Below are 20,609 nucleotides of genomic sequence, written 5' to 3'. Positions count from 1 at the left end.
CAGTAATTTTTAAAGCTTTGACTCTTTATATTAACACATAATGTTGAATAATAAAAATTGTATTTCGTCAGTAATAGCTGTTATTTATCTTCTAAATATCTAGTTTATAATAATGACTGGCATAAGCATATTGATATCAATAAAATTTGTTTTGTTGCTTAATATTTAGGCTGCTGTATTGACGATATTACCATTATTTTAGAGATCTTTGCAATCCGTATTAGTCTAATAATATTACGAACTCCTTCCATTGCGATTATTTTTACGAACTAGTAATCACTTTATGTCAATGTTTACATAGAGAATAGTACTAATTTTATACTAACAATTAAGAGACTTAAGCCTTTGAAGCACTTTCTAGCTAGAATATTTGCCACATGCTAGTCCACTGCTTAAATTGCCCTACTAAACTCGAATGATTCTAGGCCATTAGCATTTAGCAATTATAAGAGGTATATTATAAATATGAGATAGTTATACAGTACATATTATTTGATAGCTTAAACTTTAATGCTTATCAAGTATCTAATATTAATAGTCATGAAAGGAACAACCACAGTAGACTAAAATAGTAGGTAAATCGATTTTCGAATTTCTAATCAATCATACGGAATGAGGTTACATGATATTGTATAGCGTCAGTACTTAAGAATACTGCAAATATTTTGTTAAATGAAGACATTAAAGTATTGTAAAAGCAATAGCTGGGTATTTGTAGGGAAATATATCTGCTTTCCCCTGCTTACTGTTCTATACAGGCAAAGACTGTTATGAAATTGAGTTCAGAAATCTTCATTCCTGTTTCCAAGATTTCAATAACAGCCTCAAGTTATCATATGTAAGAATACATTACTCATATAGCTAAGAAGTTGAAATTACAAAAATGCTTATGTCTTATTAGTTCGGGCGTAAGAATATTACGAGTATGTATCTAGTGTTTAATTAACACATATTGACGTAATTATTTCATCGGTTCCGCAATTATATTCCATTTAGAGTTAAACGAATGGCGAGATGGATAAATATTAATTGAGGAGGTGAAAAACGTATATTATAACCATTATATGCTATCTTAACAAACTAAAGTAAGATGATTCCAAAATAATTTCATTATTCTTTAGTAATCTTAAAACATATGAATGCATAGGCAAGCATGAAAATTACGAGTATATTCTGTAATGCTGATCGTCGATGCTGAGGTGATTTAAGTAATTCAAGTACAATAAGTTTCTCTCCCTTAGTAATTGGCCTAAATGTTAAGGACATAAAGCATATTTTTGTTGAAATCTTAAATTTACTGGAGGTACTATACCATAATTCAAGTCTTATCATCCGTTGCATATCTCTACTGCTCTTATTATATATGATCGAATTATTTAGCTGTTACGATACTAGTCATCGTATTTTGTAAATTAGTTTACATATAAGAATTAAAATATTGACTTAATCTATTGTTTGACAATTTTAAGTAAAAGTTGAATCGTCCATCATATTAGTTTAATCATTTTCTATTACTAGGTGTATTGTCTCACTTCTTATGACAAGATTTCTGATAAGAGTTAATTCAATATGATAATTACAAAACTCATCAGGCTCTAGCAAAATTTGCAGCTGCTAGAAAACTCATTCGCCTTATTGGGTATACGTTGCTTATTAATGAAACTGGTTGACATTAGCAGATAAAAATGTATGAGATATCAAAGACTTTCAAAATAATTCTAAATTCATAAATGCGATTAAAATTAGCAATTGAGCAAGTGAAATTATCGTTTCATAGACGAATCTGACGAAATTGACAACAGTATAATCTTACATCCTGAAATATTCTACTACTTACTATCAAATTTATCTGCTACGACTCCTAATACAATCTGATGGAGAATAACTAGCTCCATAAAGCTGGTGGTAAATAAAGCAGTGTGAACGCATAATTATCTTCGCGATTGTGGAGTATTTTCACTTCTGGAGCGCAAGTAAAAGGAAGGTATCGGCGCAACACCGATAATAAAATTTAAATTTATTCATAGTTAATAAATTAATTATCATCCATTCTGTTCTTGAACCAGTTACGTCATTAACCTTTTACCTTTCATATTAGTTCGATATCGAATCGAGCATTTAAAGCGGAATATTACCTTCTACCAACTTACACTAATTTAATGCAACTTTAAAAAGCCGTAGGATATGATAGGTTTTGTAGTCTGGTTGTGGGAAAGCCCTGATAGCCAATTACTTAGAATTATTATAATAGATTAGATGCAGACAGTACGGTAACTTTAATCAAGTTATTTAGAAATGGAATAAAATGGAAACGTCACTTTATCACCTCTTTTAACCATAAGCTAAAAATAAGACTTATTATAAATCGAAAATTTCTTATTGGATGAGTAACATGTAACATCTGGTTTACACAGTTTAAATACAGTACTGAAGATCTATCGACCAAGTAATCTACGCTGTACACTGCAGTACTCCTTCAATTGAATTATTATTGGTGGGTGTCGGTGCAAATGACAACCAACTCCCCAAGGTTTTAAAAATTATGCTTCCGAAATCTCTTGATAGCGATTCCGCTAAGCGCATACAAATGCACCTAGTGCCACTTCAGCAAAAGCCCTTTTAGCGGAGGAAGGGTAAGCATTCGCTTTATATACGGAGATGAAAACTGCTTTGATTATGGTACGTGCTAAATACAGTACAAACTAGTCTTCACAGTATTGGAAATACAGTACAATGTACAGTGCAGTACAGTACTGTACTGTACAGTACTCATCCTAAAGCGAACTTGAATACAGTACATTGTACTCTAATTGACTGCACTGTAGCGTACTGTACAGTACAGTACTGTACTGAATACTGTAGTATTGCAACTTCCTTCTTGTTCACTACGAAATCTGAAGACAAGCTTTTGCTCAATCTAACTCCTATCCGATAATTCCAGGCACAATTTTTGAGTCTGACAGTATAACTGTGGCGTGTGCTCGGACTATGACAGGACTGGTTATCAGTAATTGTTACGAAATCCGAAAACACAATTTACTGCTGTCGGTCGGAGCCTATTGCAGCCTGTAGTGAACATTTTATCGTCCGTGATTAGAAATTACCACTACTAGTAGTCCATGATTATACGGTGCTGTTATAGCATTAGATCTACAGCATCATTTGTACAAGTAGCTCTTCGAATGATATAATAGACTCGTATATATGATATTCCTATCCGTGGATAGTAAAAGTGTTTCAGTTTGCCTTCGGATTGTGTAGACTTGCTCATTCAATGAAATGACAAATTTTAACAAGATTGAACGCAGAGGTTAAATCTCGTGCACATTTCCGTACCATTGAAAACAATTAATATCAAAGCTCCACACGTATTAGATTATTCTTGTTACAGGTCGTATCTTCGCAAAATGATAATTTTCATGCAACGAACTAATTAACTGTTTGGTCAATGACATACGCAAATTCATTGTGAACTGTAGAGTTACTGCTACACAAGATTAATTTATTATCAACTCAGTCATTTTGCACAGATGCACTACATTCCGTACCGTTGAAAATAATTATTTATTAATATCAATGCTACAAACATTCGCATATTAGATTATATATATTATTCTTGTTACAGATCATATCTTCGTAAAATGATATAACCTTCATGCAACGAACTAATTAACTCTTACAGCACTAACAGAAATTTAAATTGATAAGCATAAATAATTGTATAATACATAATACTAGTCGATCCCTCGCTCGTTAGACTTTGCGTGCTATAATGTACCAGTTGTACTTCCTCGCATACCTTTTACTTTACAATATTAATCTAGCAATCTATAAGTATGATACCAAATAATATCTTTATTTGTGCTAAGCTGTATTAGCGCAAACGTAAAATCTGATTATTAAAAGGCGATCGAGGTAGCTTCAAAACATAAAAAAATGCAACATTAAATATCCAAACTACAAGCAATTTAGTAGAAAATTTTATCGTTAGATTATAGACTAACAGAGTAATCTTAAATTTAGTTATAAAACTAGACCTATAATTTACTTTTACGCGCAATATAGTAAGGTTTATTAACTGGACAAGACCCTTCGATATAGTCGTGGATACTATTAGAGACGCCAATTTGACCATGTTCATAATACCGCTGCGTATGATACTGCATTTCTTTCAGTATATACTGATAATTAACCATAATTCCAAAACTGGATTGCATTCCGTTATTGGTCAAGTCTGCTAGCCAATTTAATCTGTATATGCACGCACCATTTCCAATGTGGAAATTTGCTATATAGTAAAATGAGCACTTGTAATAACTGATTTGGAATATCTATTTGCTACTAATTGTATAATAATAAACCTGATGACTATGAATCTTACCAACTGGATTAATGGCACGGTTTCTATTTCTTTCTAACGTTAAGTAACTGCAATATAAAGGTAATGAAAAATAATATTAGTCAGCTATCAACAGTACTACAATTACAAGGCAGAATAAATAACTAGAATTAGCGAAGGAGTACTATTGCGTTACTCTTACCAATTTAGATATGCGTACTTATACTGTACTGTAGAGCAATAATAACATACTAGAATTGCAATGAATTTTAATCCAGCATTACCAAGCACACAGAGGTAATAGCGTTTCTTTTAGTCCTTGGATAATTACTGATTCTTTATCAGCTTGCCAATCCTTGGATTGTAGTAGCTAATAAAAATGTATCGGTTTTAGTAAAGTGTCTAGGCCCAAAGTTATTATCTCGTACCATCCCCCAAAAAGTGATGAAATACTAACACTCTTCTACAGTTCATACCTCTAACATTCCAGGTACATTCATAGCCACACCATCTTTGTTTAATGTGTTTTGGATACGTTGCATTAAGCCAAAATATTGTGACTCTAGGAAATATTAGAAAGTCAAAGAGAGAGCGTTATGAGCTGGGATCATCTTAAATTTTTGCACTACAAATCGAGTTTTACATTGAAAGCTTACTATCTTTTTTACGTAATTCATTCAATAGCCACTTTCGAAAGCCTGGAATTGGGGATAACGTAAAGAATTCCCGTAGCCGAGGAAATTCTTCCTGTAACTGTCCAACCGCTTTCTTAATTATATATTGTCCAAATTGAAATCCTGACAATCCTTTATAGCGAAAAATATTGCTAGTCTTGAACTTCCTATATTTATTACAAAGTTTTACCATCAAGAAATCATATCTAACCTTTATTTGTTACAGAAACGGAATAAAATATGGCTACCAAAATTCTTTCTATTCTTTCTTTCTCATTAGTTGACCTGTCTATAATGTCCTAAAGGAATACCGAGATTTCATTTCCATATCATATCTAAGAAAATTCTAATTAACTGCATTTATCTAATATATTGAGTATATCTACCCCTTAACGCAGCATAATTATGTCAGCTTACATGAATATTTCCGGTGGTTTTATCGGTTAACTCTGTATGTAAAATCGCCAATGGCTCTCCAGGTAACTGGTTGTGTGTTAGTATGAAGCAACGCCTATTTAATCCTATTCTTTGTTCAAGATCGTTATCATCTCGATACGCATGAACAGCTTCATATTCAATTAACTATTTGACGAGAATTAACGCAAAAGCTTTAGAAATGAGCTTCTGTTAGCAGTAATATTATAGCACAAAATGTATCAGTAAGACTAGCCGGTAATTACACTTTAGCAATGAAATTTAAAAATTTTAGATTCCTTACAGTGATATCCTGTCTTATTTCATTCAACATATCAATAAAGAATCTGATAGCTATATAGTCATTACCTTTTCCTTTAAGTCTTTGTCATCATCTTTTCTTACAGTCCGTACTTTTAGATGCTCTGTAGCAAAGTACTCTCTAAGAATACTTTTAAGGGATTTTTCCATTGCAGGAATTTCGATACTTCCAAAGTTTTTATTTTTACGCACATGATCCTTTAAAATAAGTAAAACAGAATCAGTAGAAAGCAGATGCAAAATAATTATGAATTTTATTCGGCATAAGTTATGTTTATTAATCTTACAAGCAAGGCAGCTCTACAGTCTATAAGGAATTTAACACCTTCACTATCGTATTTCATTTGTTGGAAAATCCATTGATACAATGGTATTTTGCTGTTTCCCTAAGTACATTTCATCGGAAATCATACATAGCAGTTTAGGACAGGAATAAAAAGGACTTGCAAATCGGCAGTTTGCGTCAGAGAAAAGCATTGAATAGCCTATTGGAAGTACATACCTCGTTACTACCTAGGGCCTCATTTGTAGTGACTTGAAGACTATTATATAGCAATGCCAGAAAGGATACCTTATGATGCTTGATAATATGACAATGTGTGAAGAACGAATGACTTTGCATTCAAATCAAGCTATGTAGCATTATATAGTCTATATAGTATAGACATTAGACAGGTAAATGTATTTGTAAGGTTTTTTTTGTGAAAGCTGACCATACTGCTTGCGCCAATATTTTATTTTACTTAATCTATAGAATTGCACTACATGACAGCGATTGATTCATTTTAAAACAAAATGATTCATATATTACCTTTGATAGCTGATTGTAAAATTGATAGATGCCATTCTGTATATCCTGTCATAACGGAAACAGGAATAAAAAATTGACTAAATTGTTAATAATAAACAAATTAACTGATCTCATTAATGTACCTTCTTAGTAACAGCATCTGAACCTATGACTTGATTAAATTTACGATGAATCTCTGGTAATACTTGATCGTCAAGATTGCTGGCCTTCAAACGGTATATGGCACTTTGCCATAACTATTTAGAAAGGATTTAAACTTAAACGTTAATTGAACGCTATCTACAGTTTGCTGAATTATCATCTGATACGAACAAAGTTATTTATTTATATATATAAGAAACATAATAATACTGTTAAATATCATCGTCATAATCCGTAGCTAACGCTATAACTGCATATCAGGTATCATAAAACACAAAAGATCTTCAAACAAATTGCAAGCATACTTGTATTCAACTACCACATATAATTTGAATGCCATTAATTCTAATATTCATCTATTCTAATCGCAGCATTATCCTGCTCATATTATGTCTGCTCTTTTGTATACCTTTTCCTCTGTTGCAGGTGAGCTGCATAGTGCTCGTTGCAGAATATTGCTACATGCAATCTGTAAAAGAGAAATAGAAAAAAAGGAAGTTTCTAAATTAAAGCACATGCAGTCAGCTAATACTCAACAACATATCGTTATCGTGTAGGAAGCATCTGATAGGCATAGCTTGAAGTGATCAAATTGGATTAGTGTTTGATAAATCACTGATAACATAGGCACAATTTTCTAATCGAAGCTATTAAGATGAATAGTACACATTAGCTTACGAAAATTCTTATTAAATTTGTAATGACACCATTATTCTACATTTCACTTGAGCAAGCACAATACTGTACAAAATTATTTTGAATTAACAATCGTCGCTTACTGTACAGACTCTAAATGTCAAATTTTCCTCATATTACATCTAAATCTTAAGTAGGATATAGTAACGAAGGATCAGTTACACGCACCATTAGATAGTTGTATTTCTTTAATTTTATGTTACGATGTACATAACGAACGTTGTCTAATCAACGATGTGACCATCTTGCTATGGAAAGTTTACATAGCGCTTTCTCAACCGATACTAGTGACATATGACAGGTCAACTAAAGCAATGGGCCCTTACCTGCTTAAAGATTTGTCTTGAAGATGATAAAGCTTGCATTAAGTCTTTATTAATATTATTATTATACCGTGAGATCTTCATGCTTAGATTTACTATACCATGCATTTATAGCCGACAAAACTTTAGTTTATTAAGGGACCGGCAAATAACCTCAGGCTGAATGACCTTTCAAGAGGAAAATCTGACCTAAATTGCCAGTTAAACCCTAAAGCGGACGGACTTGCAGACGGATGGACGAACATGGACTACTGCATCTTCTTTTCGTAATTTATTAGAAATAATTCAGTTATAGTGCCCGGCTATAGGCTATTATGCAAGGCAGGCGAGATCGGGTTTTAGCTGGATCATATTCATATTACATATAAACTCTGTATGTACTTGTACTCCTTACTTTATATTATCAATATCCACGCGTGTAACAAATCTATCTCGAAGGAAACCATTTCAATCTCACTGTACTGTACTGCATATTCGTATTGACGTTGTTTTATAAAGCACGACAACGAAAGTAGTAAATAGGACAATAATTTTATCTCAAAATCAGTTGTTGTCTTGATATTGTCAGGCCAAACCTGGCTTAACTTTCCGATTGAGGTAGTTTGCTGCGCTATTATTAAGTAAGTCAGTTTAAAAGCTGCGTTTAAACAATAAGTAGTAATGACTGAATCAGTTCAACTAAATCATAACTGGGATGTTTTAGAAGTCCCTCATCATAGCCTACTCGCTTTGAACAATTTGCATTCTGCACGGGTACTACTGTAACACCGCCCGTACGTTTAAAAAGTAGATTAATCAGTTCAACTAAATCATAACTGGGATTTTTTACAAGTCCCTCATCATAGCCTACTCGCTTTGAACAATTTACATTCTTCACGGGTACTACTAGGTACTACTGTAACACCGCCGTACGTTTAAAAAGTAGATCACAAACTAAAAGCATTGAATGTGGTCAGAGCTTTACGTATTTGTTTGATTAAGAGTATAAACTCGATAGGAACTCACTAAATGAACTTTATTGATTTGTTTGGAACTCCTTTATACGCTTATCAATGCATTAAAGATATGTAATTCTGGATATAGCATCGCTGAAAAGATGCATGCCTCTGAAATATTTAATGATTTTATTCGAAATTTAGTGCATTTGGTATTCATTGCGTGTATATTATTAAAAATACAATTTAGATTGCTGAAAGATGACTGCATATCTAGATGCGAGGAGGGTTAAATATGGTACAAAATAACAAACAGGAATTAAAACATTGGTACGTATCAATGCACTTCAACTTTTTTAGTTGCAAAGACAGCGACAGTTTAGCCATCTTGGGCTAATTCTTAATCCATTTAGCTTAATTAAACTGAAAATTGAAATATATTTACAGGTAAATCTTCGTCTATTTGAGCCACCCAGTTCTTGACGTTAGTAAAATCGTTAACGTACCAAATATTTTCCAGCAACTGAACTTTTACGTAGTCGCTTCAACTTGTAAAGCTGCAATAACGTCCGATTGCATTTGACCCCATCAATCCCAACTTTTTCACAGAGTAATGCCTTATCAATCACTAATCTTTCACCAGCTATGGTATTTCAGGAAATTGTTAATGGACATAAATAAAAAGTGCAAGACAGATTAAAATAAGCACTTCTACAACCCTTCTCACATTTATACTTATATATTTATCATTCCGTTATCAAAGAGAGATACGCATATCATACCAATTTCTGACCCGATTACCAAAGAGTTAAGTTTCGCAATTGTTAGGTTTAGAAATTGCAAATCCATTGGATTATTGACACTATTACTATATTCTTGGTATTCTTCAGATGATAATTTACTGATAGCTGCGGTTGCTTCCGAGACTAAGGTGCTCAAGTTATCTTTATCGCTTCGATTTGGAGAGTACAATGGACTGTTCACTCCAGCATGGCCAAGGAAACTTGCACAAACACTATCAACTACGGGGGCAGGTTCTACGATCACAAAACAATACAGCAGTATTATGCATTACTTCAAAACATAGAAACATTACGGAATACAGTTCTGTTTAATTTTTTGAGAAATAATTATCAAATTTACGTCTTAAAATTTAAAACGTTATCAGACTATTCCATTCTATTCGTATTACCATCGTGCACGGTATACCATATAGACTGTACATATAGTACTAGTATACTGTATACTCATGCTTTATACAAGTTTGTTTCATAACCTGTTGCTAGAGTCGCTTTCTTTTTTGTCGTTGACTTCGTAATTAATCCAGGAGTCGCCAGTTGCGGCATGCATGGTGACTGAAGTTGCTCCGTAATATCGTAATCTATCGTATACGGCATCAGAGAATATTTATAAACAACAAATAACATTGACTGCGGTTTACTAACAAATAAAACTAGCTTCAACAACACAACAACGTTGTAACTAAAAGCATGTTTAGAAAATTGCATAAATGAATTATGTGCGCATTTCTTGAATGCTGTCTCACCTTCCTCATTTTCTAGCATACTTATCCTTGGTCTTTTGGGGATAGAGGATTCATTATCTATATTATTTAAGGCATTTGCTAATTTTGAATCTTTTCGTAAGCATTGTTTTTTTCGATTGAGTCCAGGTGTTTTAAAGTCTGGCAATGGCGGTGTATCGGTCTTTGGAATATTGGTGTGCTTATTTATTCCACTTAACGATACATTGCCTACAAGATTAGAATACATCATTACCATGATAAGCACACAGGCTGACTTGGAATTAGGTTGATTAATGTATACCCGTATAAAATTATTGTATTGTCAGTTTAGCTAAAATTACTGTTACCACAAGTGGTTTAAACTTTGATAAAAGAATTTGAGTCACTGTCGAGATTACTAAAGGGAAAGTGTGAGCCGCTCTTTCTCTTTCGAAGTCTCAGTAGTATACTGGTATGTATTGTACAGTATACGCTATACTGAACTCATGATATTTAAGATCTACATACCGGATTGCAGTTCGTCGAACTGTTGTTTACGGATAGCTTCCAAGGCGAAATGTGAAAGTCCTTCGAGTTTTGGTGTGGCATTTAAAGGTGGCTGGTTGCTTTATAAATCAATAACAACAACGAGACCAATTTATTATCAATACAAACTTCCCAGTGAAATCCACGTCAAAAGTATCGCATTTTTTCGATAGTTAGAAATGGAACAAAGAGCTTTACGGCATTCGATAATTTTTACCTAGAAGGATCGGTATCTACTTCCTTATCATCCTCAGGAGTGGTATTCTCTTTATTTTCTATTTAGGTGAAATAGGTAGAGTGGAGTAGACAGTTTGTCAATTCAATTTATTCATGATTATACAATAAAGCAAATTCTGAATGTCGAGTGTGCATACCAATCTTGGGACTACTGTAGCCATAATTTCGGAAATGGCTGTCCATTTCTTGATAATCTTTGGATGTTGTTTCAAATTGTTTTTGGATACTTACTAACATTTGCTTGAATGATTGTTGCTCAGACTGGTGAATGAGACTCTCTAACTTATTCTAAAGCGTAATGTGAGTATTGACCAAGTGATTAATATGGAATTCATTGCAAGTTTAGTGGGTGATTAGGCATTTCAAACTGATGTTATCGAAAGTGGCTCTGATAATAATACTGTATACTGTCCATGCAAAACAACAACGTATGTTACGTATCACAGTACCTGTAATTCTAGCGCATTACCGGTAATTTGATCTTTCGCACGTTGATATGCTTCACAACTATGCTGACTATCCGTGTTCAAGCTTGCGATATTATTTTCGATGTTGCGACCAAATTCACTCAACTCGTCCACAAAGCTCTTAGCGATCGACTCTACACGTACTAGAAGATCGATAAGCGTTGAAAAACACGCAACTATCCATCCAACAGTCTCGTTACTAGCATTCTTAGTTGAAATCGATAGCAGCGATTTAGTCTATTCCCTGTTTCATTTCAATCTACTCGATCTTACCTTGGGTCTGCATCTTGAAGAGTGCGATGATGAGGCAAAGGGTTCCGCGGAGAATTTAAATTTAGCCGCGTTAAAAGTACTGACTACTATACTGACTAGAGTTCTGATATTCCAGGTACTGTAGGGCAATGTTAAAATGCGTTACCGTACAGTGTACAGTACTGTACAGTACAGTACAGCACCGTAGAGACTGTCTCATTAATTAAGGGTCTTTCTAGCGATAGAGTGTACTGTAGCAGTAGCACGGTACTGTAGGGTACAGTGTACAGTACAGTACAGTGTCGTCGATGGTAGAGTACTGTACAGTACTGTACCGCACTGTACAGTGTACAGTACTGTACTGTACAGTGTACAATGTAGTCGATGATCGAATACTGTGCACTGTACACTGTAGCGCACTGTACAGTACAATGTGTATAGTACGGTACAGTGTACAGTAGTCGATGGCAGAGTACTTTACACTGTACACTGTACAGTGTAGTTGATGGTAGAGTATTGTACACAGTACACTGTACAGTACAGTACACTACTGTACAGTACTGTACTGTATACAGTGTACAGTACTATACCAGTGTACAGTACTGTACAGCTGTAACAGCATGCTATGCTCCACTCAGTTGTTGTTGTTGATATCCCAGTGAAATGGCAGTGGAAGTGGAAAATTGACAACTGGCCGAAAGGTCAAGTGTTAGTGTGTCACAACAAATAGTGACGGTACTGCAGTACGACGACATTGAGAAGACGTGTTCCCTACACTTGTCACTGGTCACCCATTGATCGTGACTAGGGAGTAACTCATTCCAACAGTTGAGTGAACCTAGTGGAAGATGAAAGACCTTGGCTAGGTTAATTAATAAATTAATTCATTAAAATTGAAGCTAGCGCTCTGTAGATGTGAGATATAAATCCAGTGGGCAATCCAATTTGAAGGAAATTGGCTATACGATAGAGATATTTTAGCCTTTTAATCTGTCTATACTCATCTACAGCTGTTGAATCCTGTGGAAAGAGCATCATCATGCCGCTGAAGCTAAACACCAAAGAATCGAGCCTACGACTATCGCCATCAGGCAGAGCCGTTTTCATTGGCAGCAATGAGGTAGCATTGAAATGTGCTCAACAAGCTTGCAAAGATAGAAAAATAAAGATGGAAGTGGTACCATTTGGCCGTTTAGACTTTGGTGAAACGGCCGTTCTTGATTCCTTTTATAATACAGATATAGCCATTGTGGATATGTGAGTAGTTTTTCCCTGTTGATTTTCTTGCAACCTTAAGAATAAAACCAACCAGGACAATGCATCACTACCATACTTTATTCAAACTGGATCTACTAACAGTAATCCTTTTGATATACTGTACAACATCATCTGCAACTATCGTCATAGACAGCATAGACTGGCGTAGTGATCAGTACTGCAAAGTTTCCAATGCCAAATGCAAACAGTAAATGTACTGTAACAGGTTGGCAATCTTGAGTGAAATCGTCATTAAATCACAATCAAATAATATTGGCTAGCATTGAGTAACGCCCATACTGTAAGAGTGGATGCCCACTTTGGGTCATCATTGTAGGAGGATTAATGAATTAATGAATCCGGCGTCTACCAAGTCTTATATGTAGCCCACTATTTATGTAGAAAGTATTCTTGGTAAAACGATATTGTAAAAGTTTTTCTTGTTATGCTTGCTATGTTCCCAAGACTGCCCTACGCTAGCCGCAACGAAACGATAATACAATACTGTAAATAACATTATCATCGACCGCGCAGTTTGGTGTGAGCTTATTCTGCTAGCTTGTTGTATCATCTTTTGTAGAATCATATTGTAGCCGATGATGATTAATTAATTATAGAATATAATGGGATATCTTGCAGGCTCCCGTACTTTTAAAAGACCTTTCCTAAGCGTTGCAGTATACTTGTTTATCCTACTGTATGTTATTAGTTTCGATACGATGATATTTTCTCAGATGTTTACCTTAAAAGAATTGCTTATGTAGCCTGCAATGACTTACTTCACTTGCGTCATAATAATATAATACCCCAATCGAATAGTCATGTTATAAATGATTTAGCCGCTTAAATTCCTGTTTATGAAATTGATAACAACAATGAATATCAATGATTATGATACGTTGAAGCTGGTAGAATGGAATTATCTTGACACTTAATTTTTTTTTCGTTCTCTTTCAAGATCTGTTGTTGCTCAACGTGCCCCTCTTTTGTATCAATTAGCTGTTCGTGAAAGTTTCGATATGAGGCATAATATCGTCCTGTTAAATGATAACGATGATGAAGCAACTCATGCCATTAGCGTAAGAAATCGCTATAATACTATATGATAAAAGTGGATAGGTTACTATGTTGATATATATCTTGCTCACCTGTCAATTATAAATCGGCGGTACTGTGTTTTGTTTTTAGTACCAAATTCGATTGTCATCATTGCTTTTAATTAACTAATTAATAATGATAATGATAATGGAATCCACATGCTAATGCCAATTTATTACTTTTTGCTACGGTCGTGTATGCCTAGTAGGAAATCGGAATAGCTATGTCTATGCGTACAAGATACTGCACTGTAGTATTGGAGAACGCTTGTTCTAGTCATATGCGCGTAGGATGATATTATTGTTAATTCCTGAAAAGGTTGAATAGTCTCTGCTAGCGGTTAATCAATTTTTGGTAGTTTATTACTTATTGATTTTGTTGTCATTAATAATTATTATTAATCAGCTACGATTCTCTCCTTTGCGTGCATTCAGTGTATCATACCTATACTGTATTTTACAACCTTTTCGACTTTGCATGGAATCTGTAGCCTAGTCACTTTGGGTAGCTAATTTCGTTTTGCAAAGATGTCACATTCTGCACATCGGATACTGTAGTCATTGATCTACTTCAAATGTTTTAAAATCCAATGATATAAATTATCAGTCGATTAACTGCTATCATTCATGTCTCACCACTTCAGTTATCTGTCACAAGCCATACCTTTTTGCCCTATACGATAAATCCTAGCAATACTGCCTTCATATCTAGAAAGTTTACCGTTGGAATAGGAAGAAGAGATATACAAGGGATGACGTTACTGTCCGGTATAAAGAGAAAAATTAAAGAATTTGAAATTAATAAACGGTAAAATCGGTTCTTATCCACTCGATCTAGGAAATGATAGTGTTAAGGATAATAGTATTATGCTACTAATGCTAGTAGGGTAATTTGAATAAACTTAATGCTTGTTAAGAAATAAGATGATGGTACAATAGCGCATTTTGTAATTGATTAAATTTCTGATGACAATATTATCACTTTCATTACCATATACAGTGTGTCATTGAAAGTCTGTCTCATCATTTTGATTTAGAATTCATCGTTCATGTAGCTATATTAGTAAAAACCAATAATAATGATTTCACAAGTTGTTGTTGTCATCTGATCAAATCAACCAACAGTAGCACTCTATCCATAGAGAGGCGTAGGAATAATTCATTTTTTTTACACGATAACGTGGATAAGTGATGCTATTATTTTAACCTACCTCGTCGCTCTAGCGTTGATATATAACTTATCGTTATCTTACAACATTGCTGATAAAAATGTTGTCATGCAGACTTCATTTCAGATAATATCTAAACCAAATTTGTATTTACTTTGTCCGTAGAAAGCATATTAAGGAAATCTTCCTGCGCGACCTACGGAGAGCCAGAGAGAAACTTTCGAAGGAAGATCTTGTCAAGGTAAGCATGAAAGTGTCTTGTAACTATCGGTAAATATAGTAGCAGTATGGTATCACGTATCGACAAGAGTACAATTCCTGATGTAGCGGTTGTTTTTACTTTATGATATAACTAAGAACCGGCCTAGTTGCTGTTAAACCGGTGATGATAGAACATAGGTTGTCTTCATAATTATTTACGTAAACTTATATTTTTTAGGAATTGACGAGATTAAAGGCTACATTGGATGATCCTGCTTTATTTACCGCAGACATCTTGCATAATTTAATGTTAACATATCGTGATATCCAGGTACTTTGTTACAACTTGTTGAATTGCTAATACAAAAACTAGCACGCCCTAATGTTGTCGTTAGCATCGCGTCAATAAATAGTTTATGCTATGGTAGATGTATTCTGAATTAATAATCAACTATTAAAAATCATTTAAATAGGATTACGACTCTATGGTGAAGTTAATTAATGAATTACCAAATCACAAGGAGACCATGAAAGGCCCCATACAACAGCTTTACGCTTTTGCACTGAATAGGTTGACACAGAATTGTTCATTTAAATTGATACCTAGTAATCTATATGATCCATATGAATAGTCTTGCAGTACTTTAGGCCTACAGTACGTGCTTATGTAAATTGTAACAATAATTTCGGCATCAATTAAAGATTTTTATATAAAAAATGTAGGAGAAATAAAGAAGGAGACCGAGATAAAGCTATACAAGTGCTGGAGAAAATGTTATTAAAGTCGGAAAATCATGTACCCAATGTTCTCTGTTTATTTGGACGAATCTATAAGGATAAATTTAGCGAATCAGAGTATACTGATAACGATAGTAGAGATAAAGCTATACACTGGTAAAAACAATTGTTACATGTATATCGCGTAGTAGATAAAGATCCTTCGTATATTCTGATACAGTCTAACTTTGCGTTGTATTAAACTTCTACAGGTATCGTAAAGGATATAAAATTCAACCAAATGAATATGCTGGTATAAATTTAGCTACGCTGTTAGTTATAGCAGGAGAGAGATTCTCTTTATCTGCTGAGCTACAACAAATAGGCAAGTAGCTTTATTGCAGTAGTAATGATTGTGAAATGAATTCCCTCTTCCATCGTTCATTATATACATTATACTTTATTCAGTTACTGATTTGATAATTTGATTTATTGATATTGATTGTGATAAATTTAGACAAGTTAGTATCGCCGGTATTCTCAGTTAATCATTCTATGTGATCTAAGTTTAGTACTACAGTACATGAACCTGCTATTTCAAATTTGGTATATTGAAAAGATTCCTAAATTTAGCTTAGAATTGCCTCACATGGGCCTAGCTCTGTTAGTATATAAGATTAGGTCCATTATTATCTTTGCCTAATGTGTATTTGGCAGTTACATGAAATAGTCTATGACTGATTGTTGGTGATCATACTCGCTTAAACTCCGATCCTATGTTGTACTTCGTCTATTTAATAATATGAATTAGTGTAAGTCATGTTCTTTGTTGGGCCTTTCTTAGCTATGACATTAAATACGCTACTTGGCAGGAAAGGTAGCTTATCTTCGCTAGAAGATTACTGGGATGTTGCAACATTTTTTGAAGTTAGCGTTTTAGCTGAGGATTATACAAAAACAATTATAGCTGCAGAATGCATGTTTAAGCTTAAACCGCAAACCTGGTAAAGATAATCAAATTTAAAGTAGTTACATATATTGAAATATTATGCTTATGTAACGTCAAAATTACTACATAAATGTTAGTAATGAAGGGGTTCGTCATTTATTTCTAGGTTTTTGAAATCAACGCTAGGTAATATAAGCCTTATTAAGAGTTTTCGCAAAGATCCTGAAGATATTATGGAAACTAGAGACTACAAGGTAATTCCTTCTATATATAGATATTTACGTGTACGTTCACAATTTACTAATTTTTTGATGATTTCATTATTTATTAAAAATTTGTATTACATTTAGGTATATTCGTTTTGGCTAGATTTCTTCACTGAAGCTACCCAGGCAGAGTGCTCTGACGTTAGATTTCCGGTATGTACTATTTACAGAGATGTAATTAGAGATCATGAGATGTATGGTGTGCTAGCACCATACATAAAATGGACCTTTAATAATTATATATTATTACTAAGACAAAATTACTGCAACTATTGGCTGCATCATCATTAGAATATATTATTGCGATTCTCCTGTTTTAGGTATTATTAATGGAATTAACTAATGAGTACATTCCTTGCTATATTTTAATTAATACGGAGGCCGAAGAGAAGGTTTCACACTTAATTGATGATTTTTAGTTACGTAATCATGTTCGAAAGTTAACCCAGCATTAATTGTATCTCGTTTTTATATTTTAAGAGCATACGTTTATGGGAAGTTGTTCCGAAGGACTCTAACGTATGTACTAACCACAAAAAAATTCAAAATATTTCCTATTTTAAGTAATTAGCAACTATTCTGTCATATTTAGGGAATTACGGAATGGCTTTTTGTATCTTCTTCTATCAAAAGTGTTCGGTATAGTTGCTTTAACGCTTTTTTATCAAACGAACAATGAATGTACGCTTAGCTATGCTTGTATATTTATTGACGCTATTGATATCCGATGTATCCGAATTTTATGTTAGCCTTTACCAAAGGGACGATAGGTGTGCCTTCCTATATGTAATTCAAAGCTCATACGATTTTCAGCTATATTTTCCTTCGAATATTCAGAGGCAAAGGTATTCAGATATTTGCATTTATCGAAGTTGGAGACAACTGGTAAAGCATCAGATGTACAGTTTCGTGCTAAAGTATGGTATTTATCTAGGTTCTGGGATTTGATGTCAAAAATTTATAATGAATTAGATAGCTCTATTCTTCATAACGAAGATACCATGTTTACTGAGGAGCCTCTTGAAGTAATTTATCATGAATCACTAGCTTTACTCTGTAGTTGATTGAGTCCCTATTTCAAATCGGTTCGCTGAAGATAATTAAAGACAAGTTTATGTACATCTTCTTTATTTTAAATAGTTCGAATACGAATTAGACGATTTGGGGAACAGAATTGTGCTCGGTCGTGGATCTTTCGGAACGGTTTTTGCTGGAAGAAATATGTTGACGAAAACGAAATTAGCTATTAAGGAGATTCCAATTAAAGTTGCTACGTACGCTGCTTTACCAGATTTTCTTCTAATTTGTACGGATATTATTATTCTTAATACACCACATGTATACATAATTTATATTTTAGCAATGTCGAACCATTACAAGAAGAGATTAGGTTACATTCTAAAATATCTCATAAGAACATTGTGCAATATATGGGAGCTATCACTGAAGACGGAGTCTTTAAAATTTTTATGGAAAGAGTTCCTGGAGGTACAATTCTCACTTTAAAGCTGCTAATACTAGATTCGCTTCGATGTAGCCACAGAGAATTTTTATCCTTCATTAATTATTGAAATTATACTTTCAGGAAGTTTATCGACTCTTATCAAATCAAAATGGGGTCCATTAGATGAAAATACTATAAAATATTACACTAGACAAATTTTAGAGGGAATAAAATATCTGGTAGTTATTATATTATCTGTAGCGCATGCATTTATTATTTTAATCAAAATATAAGTAAAAATTTCGTTATTTTGCCTTAATTTGTTAATAGCAATTCCTATGTGATTGTTATCAATTATGCTAAAATTTTGATTTTTTATAACAATTACTCCAGCATGATCAAAAAATTGTCCACCGTGATATTAAGGGTGAGTACTGAAATTGCTTACTGCAATCTTTTAGATTTATGAGCAATCCGTTTAGGTACGTTTTAATTTATGCGGAATTCATAATCAAGGTGACAATGTATTGGTAAATACTTATAATGGAGCTGTAAAAATATCGGATTTTGGTACATCTAAACGCTTAGCAGGCCTTAATCCATATTGTGAATCTTTTAAGGGTACGAGTAATAAATAAATGTGTGTCCTCGTAAATTGGTATCTATTTAAGCGGCATATATGAAATTGTGCTATAGGAACAATGCAGTATATGGCACCAGAAGTAATAGATAAAGGACTACGTGGACATGGACCTCCAGTATGTAGTTCCTTATACGTATACCGTTTATGTAAAATTTTTCGATATTGCACCAGTTTCTTATGTCATCATTCTTATAGGCCGATATTTGGTCCCTTGGATGCACTATGATTGAAATGGCTACCGGAAAGCCGCCTTTTTACGAGGTATCATCATCACCAATATATTCTTATGGTATTAGTTAATATCACTAGATTTAGTTCATCTTATAATTTTTATATATTAATCCACAGCTTGGTGACCCTCATGCAGCTATGTTTAAAGTAGGAATGTTTAAAGTTCATCCTGATATTCCAGAAAATTTATCATCATCTGCGAAAGATTTTCTAGAAAAGTGCGTCCACGAGTTGCCTTTAAAAACAGAATTTCTTATTGATTTTTCAGGATACGCTGATGTAGAATAATAGTTATACAAATAATATATGCGAAATTAATTAATTAGGTGCTGCTTTGAACCCGATCCCAATAAAAGATCAACTGCTGCTCATTTATTAGCTCATTTATTTTTGAAAAGGTAAGCGTTTATCGTGATAATTTTAAGAAGATTACCTCGGCGCAGTAAATCTTATCAATTTATTGTTTGGTTAGACATCGCATATCAAAAAGTTTAAAGTCTTCGACTCAGCGACTTAAAGGTATTTAAATTGTTATATATGCATGCATACATGCCTAGCAAGAACTGAATGAATTGCAGAATTTGAAATATATGCTATTCTCTAGATCCAGATCAAATATTATCTCCAGGAGAGGAAATAGGAAGCATCGCAAATAGTCACAGTGGTAGTGATGATAGGTATTAATTCCGCTGCTATTAATGGATGAATGCAAGAAACAGCAACATTCACGCTCGTTTTGTATTTTTTAATTCCTGCATAGTCCTGGTTCCACTATTAAGTATGACTCTATAGCCTCAGTTCCTGGTCAGGATGCTTCGAATAATCATTTTGAATTGGTAAGGAAAGACTCCGAAAGGCAAATAATCGTTTTGAAGGTTTTGAAAGAGCAAGCTGACAAGGTTAGACGCTAAACGTTGACTTTATAAGTAGTAATCAACATAATGTATATTATAGGTTTATCAATTTTTAATTTAT

The 20,609-nt window shown here is 33.7% G+C and overlaps 3 protein-coding genes across 3 annotated transcripts; 1 reads left to right on the top strand and 2 right to left on the bottom strand.

Annotated features, from left to right (window-relative positions):
• Positions 1 to 4,037: 4,037 nt before the first annotated feature.
• TRIADDRAFT_24973 (uncharacterized protein) lies at positions 4,038 to 6,131 on the bottom strand (the record flags this gene model as incomplete). The annotated part of the gene is made up of 9 exons (XM_002112481.1): positions 4,038 to 4,288; positions 4,382 to 4,428; positions 4,624 to 4,694; positions 4,816 to 4,901; positions 5,008 to 5,145; positions 5,225 to 5,312; positions 5,431 to 5,595; positions 5,797 to 5,946; positions 6,036 to 6,131. Coding segments are annotated over 9 exons (1,092 nt in total), but the record flags the coding sequence as incomplete, so codon positions are not given.
• Positions 6,132 to 8,768: 2,637 nt separating this feature from the next.
• Positions 8,769 to 11,694, bottom strand: TRIADDRAFT_56617 (uncharacterized protein; the record flags this gene model as incomplete). The annotated part of the gene is made up of 10 exons (XM_002112480.1): positions 8,769 to 8,825; positions 9,161 to 9,297; positions 9,437 to 9,691; positions 9,931 to 10,035; positions 10,201 to 10,407; positions 10,687 to 10,784; positions 10,922 to 10,979; positions 11,079 to 11,229; positions 11,391 to 11,551; positions 11,682 to 11,694. 10 exons carry the CDS (start codon positions 11,692 to 11,694, stop codon positions 8,769 to 8,771), a joined length of 1,242 nt encoding a protein of 413 aa, XP_002112516.1.
• A 1,089-nt stretch (positions 11,695 to 12,783) lies between these two features.
• On the top strand, positions 12,784 to 20,030 carry TRIADDRAFT_10277 (uncharacterized protein; the record flags this gene model as incomplete). Its single annotated transcript, XM_002112924.1, is given in 26 exon segments — positions 12,784 to 12,917; positions 13,876 to 13,996; positions 14,659 to 14,822; positions 15,349 to 15,424; positions 15,623 to 15,715; positions 15,858 to 15,955; positions 16,108 to 16,278; positions 16,374 to 16,490; positions 16,506 to 16,507; positions 16,946 to 17,105; positions 17,217 to 17,304; positions 17,401 to 17,469; positions 17,637 to 17,708; positions 17,797 to 17,835; positions 17,909 to 17,955; positions 18,066 to 18,161; positions 18,251 to 18,341; positions 18,457 to 18,590; positions 18,677 to 18,804; positions 18,902 to 18,999; positions 19,154 to 19,187; positions 19,277 to 19,381; positions 19,457 to 19,518; positions 19,599 to 19,664; positions 19,752 to 19,852; positions 19,961 to 20,030. Coding segments are annotated over 26 exon segments (2,436 nt in total), but the record flags the coding sequence as incomplete, so codon positions are not given.
• Positions 20,031 to 20,609: the final 579 nt, after the last annotated feature.

This window comes from Trichoplax adhaerens, genomic scaffold, assembly GCF_000150275.1.
Source record: "Trichoplax adhaerens TRIADscaffold_5 genomic scaffold, whole genome shotgun sequence".
Lineage (NCBI taxonomy): Eukaryota > Metazoa > Placozoa > Uniplacotomia > Trichoplacea > Trichoplacidae > Trichoplax > Trichoplax adhaerens.
The sequence above is the reverse complement of the archived record's forward strand: the minus strand, read 5'-3'. Positions and strand labels throughout refer to the sequence as shown.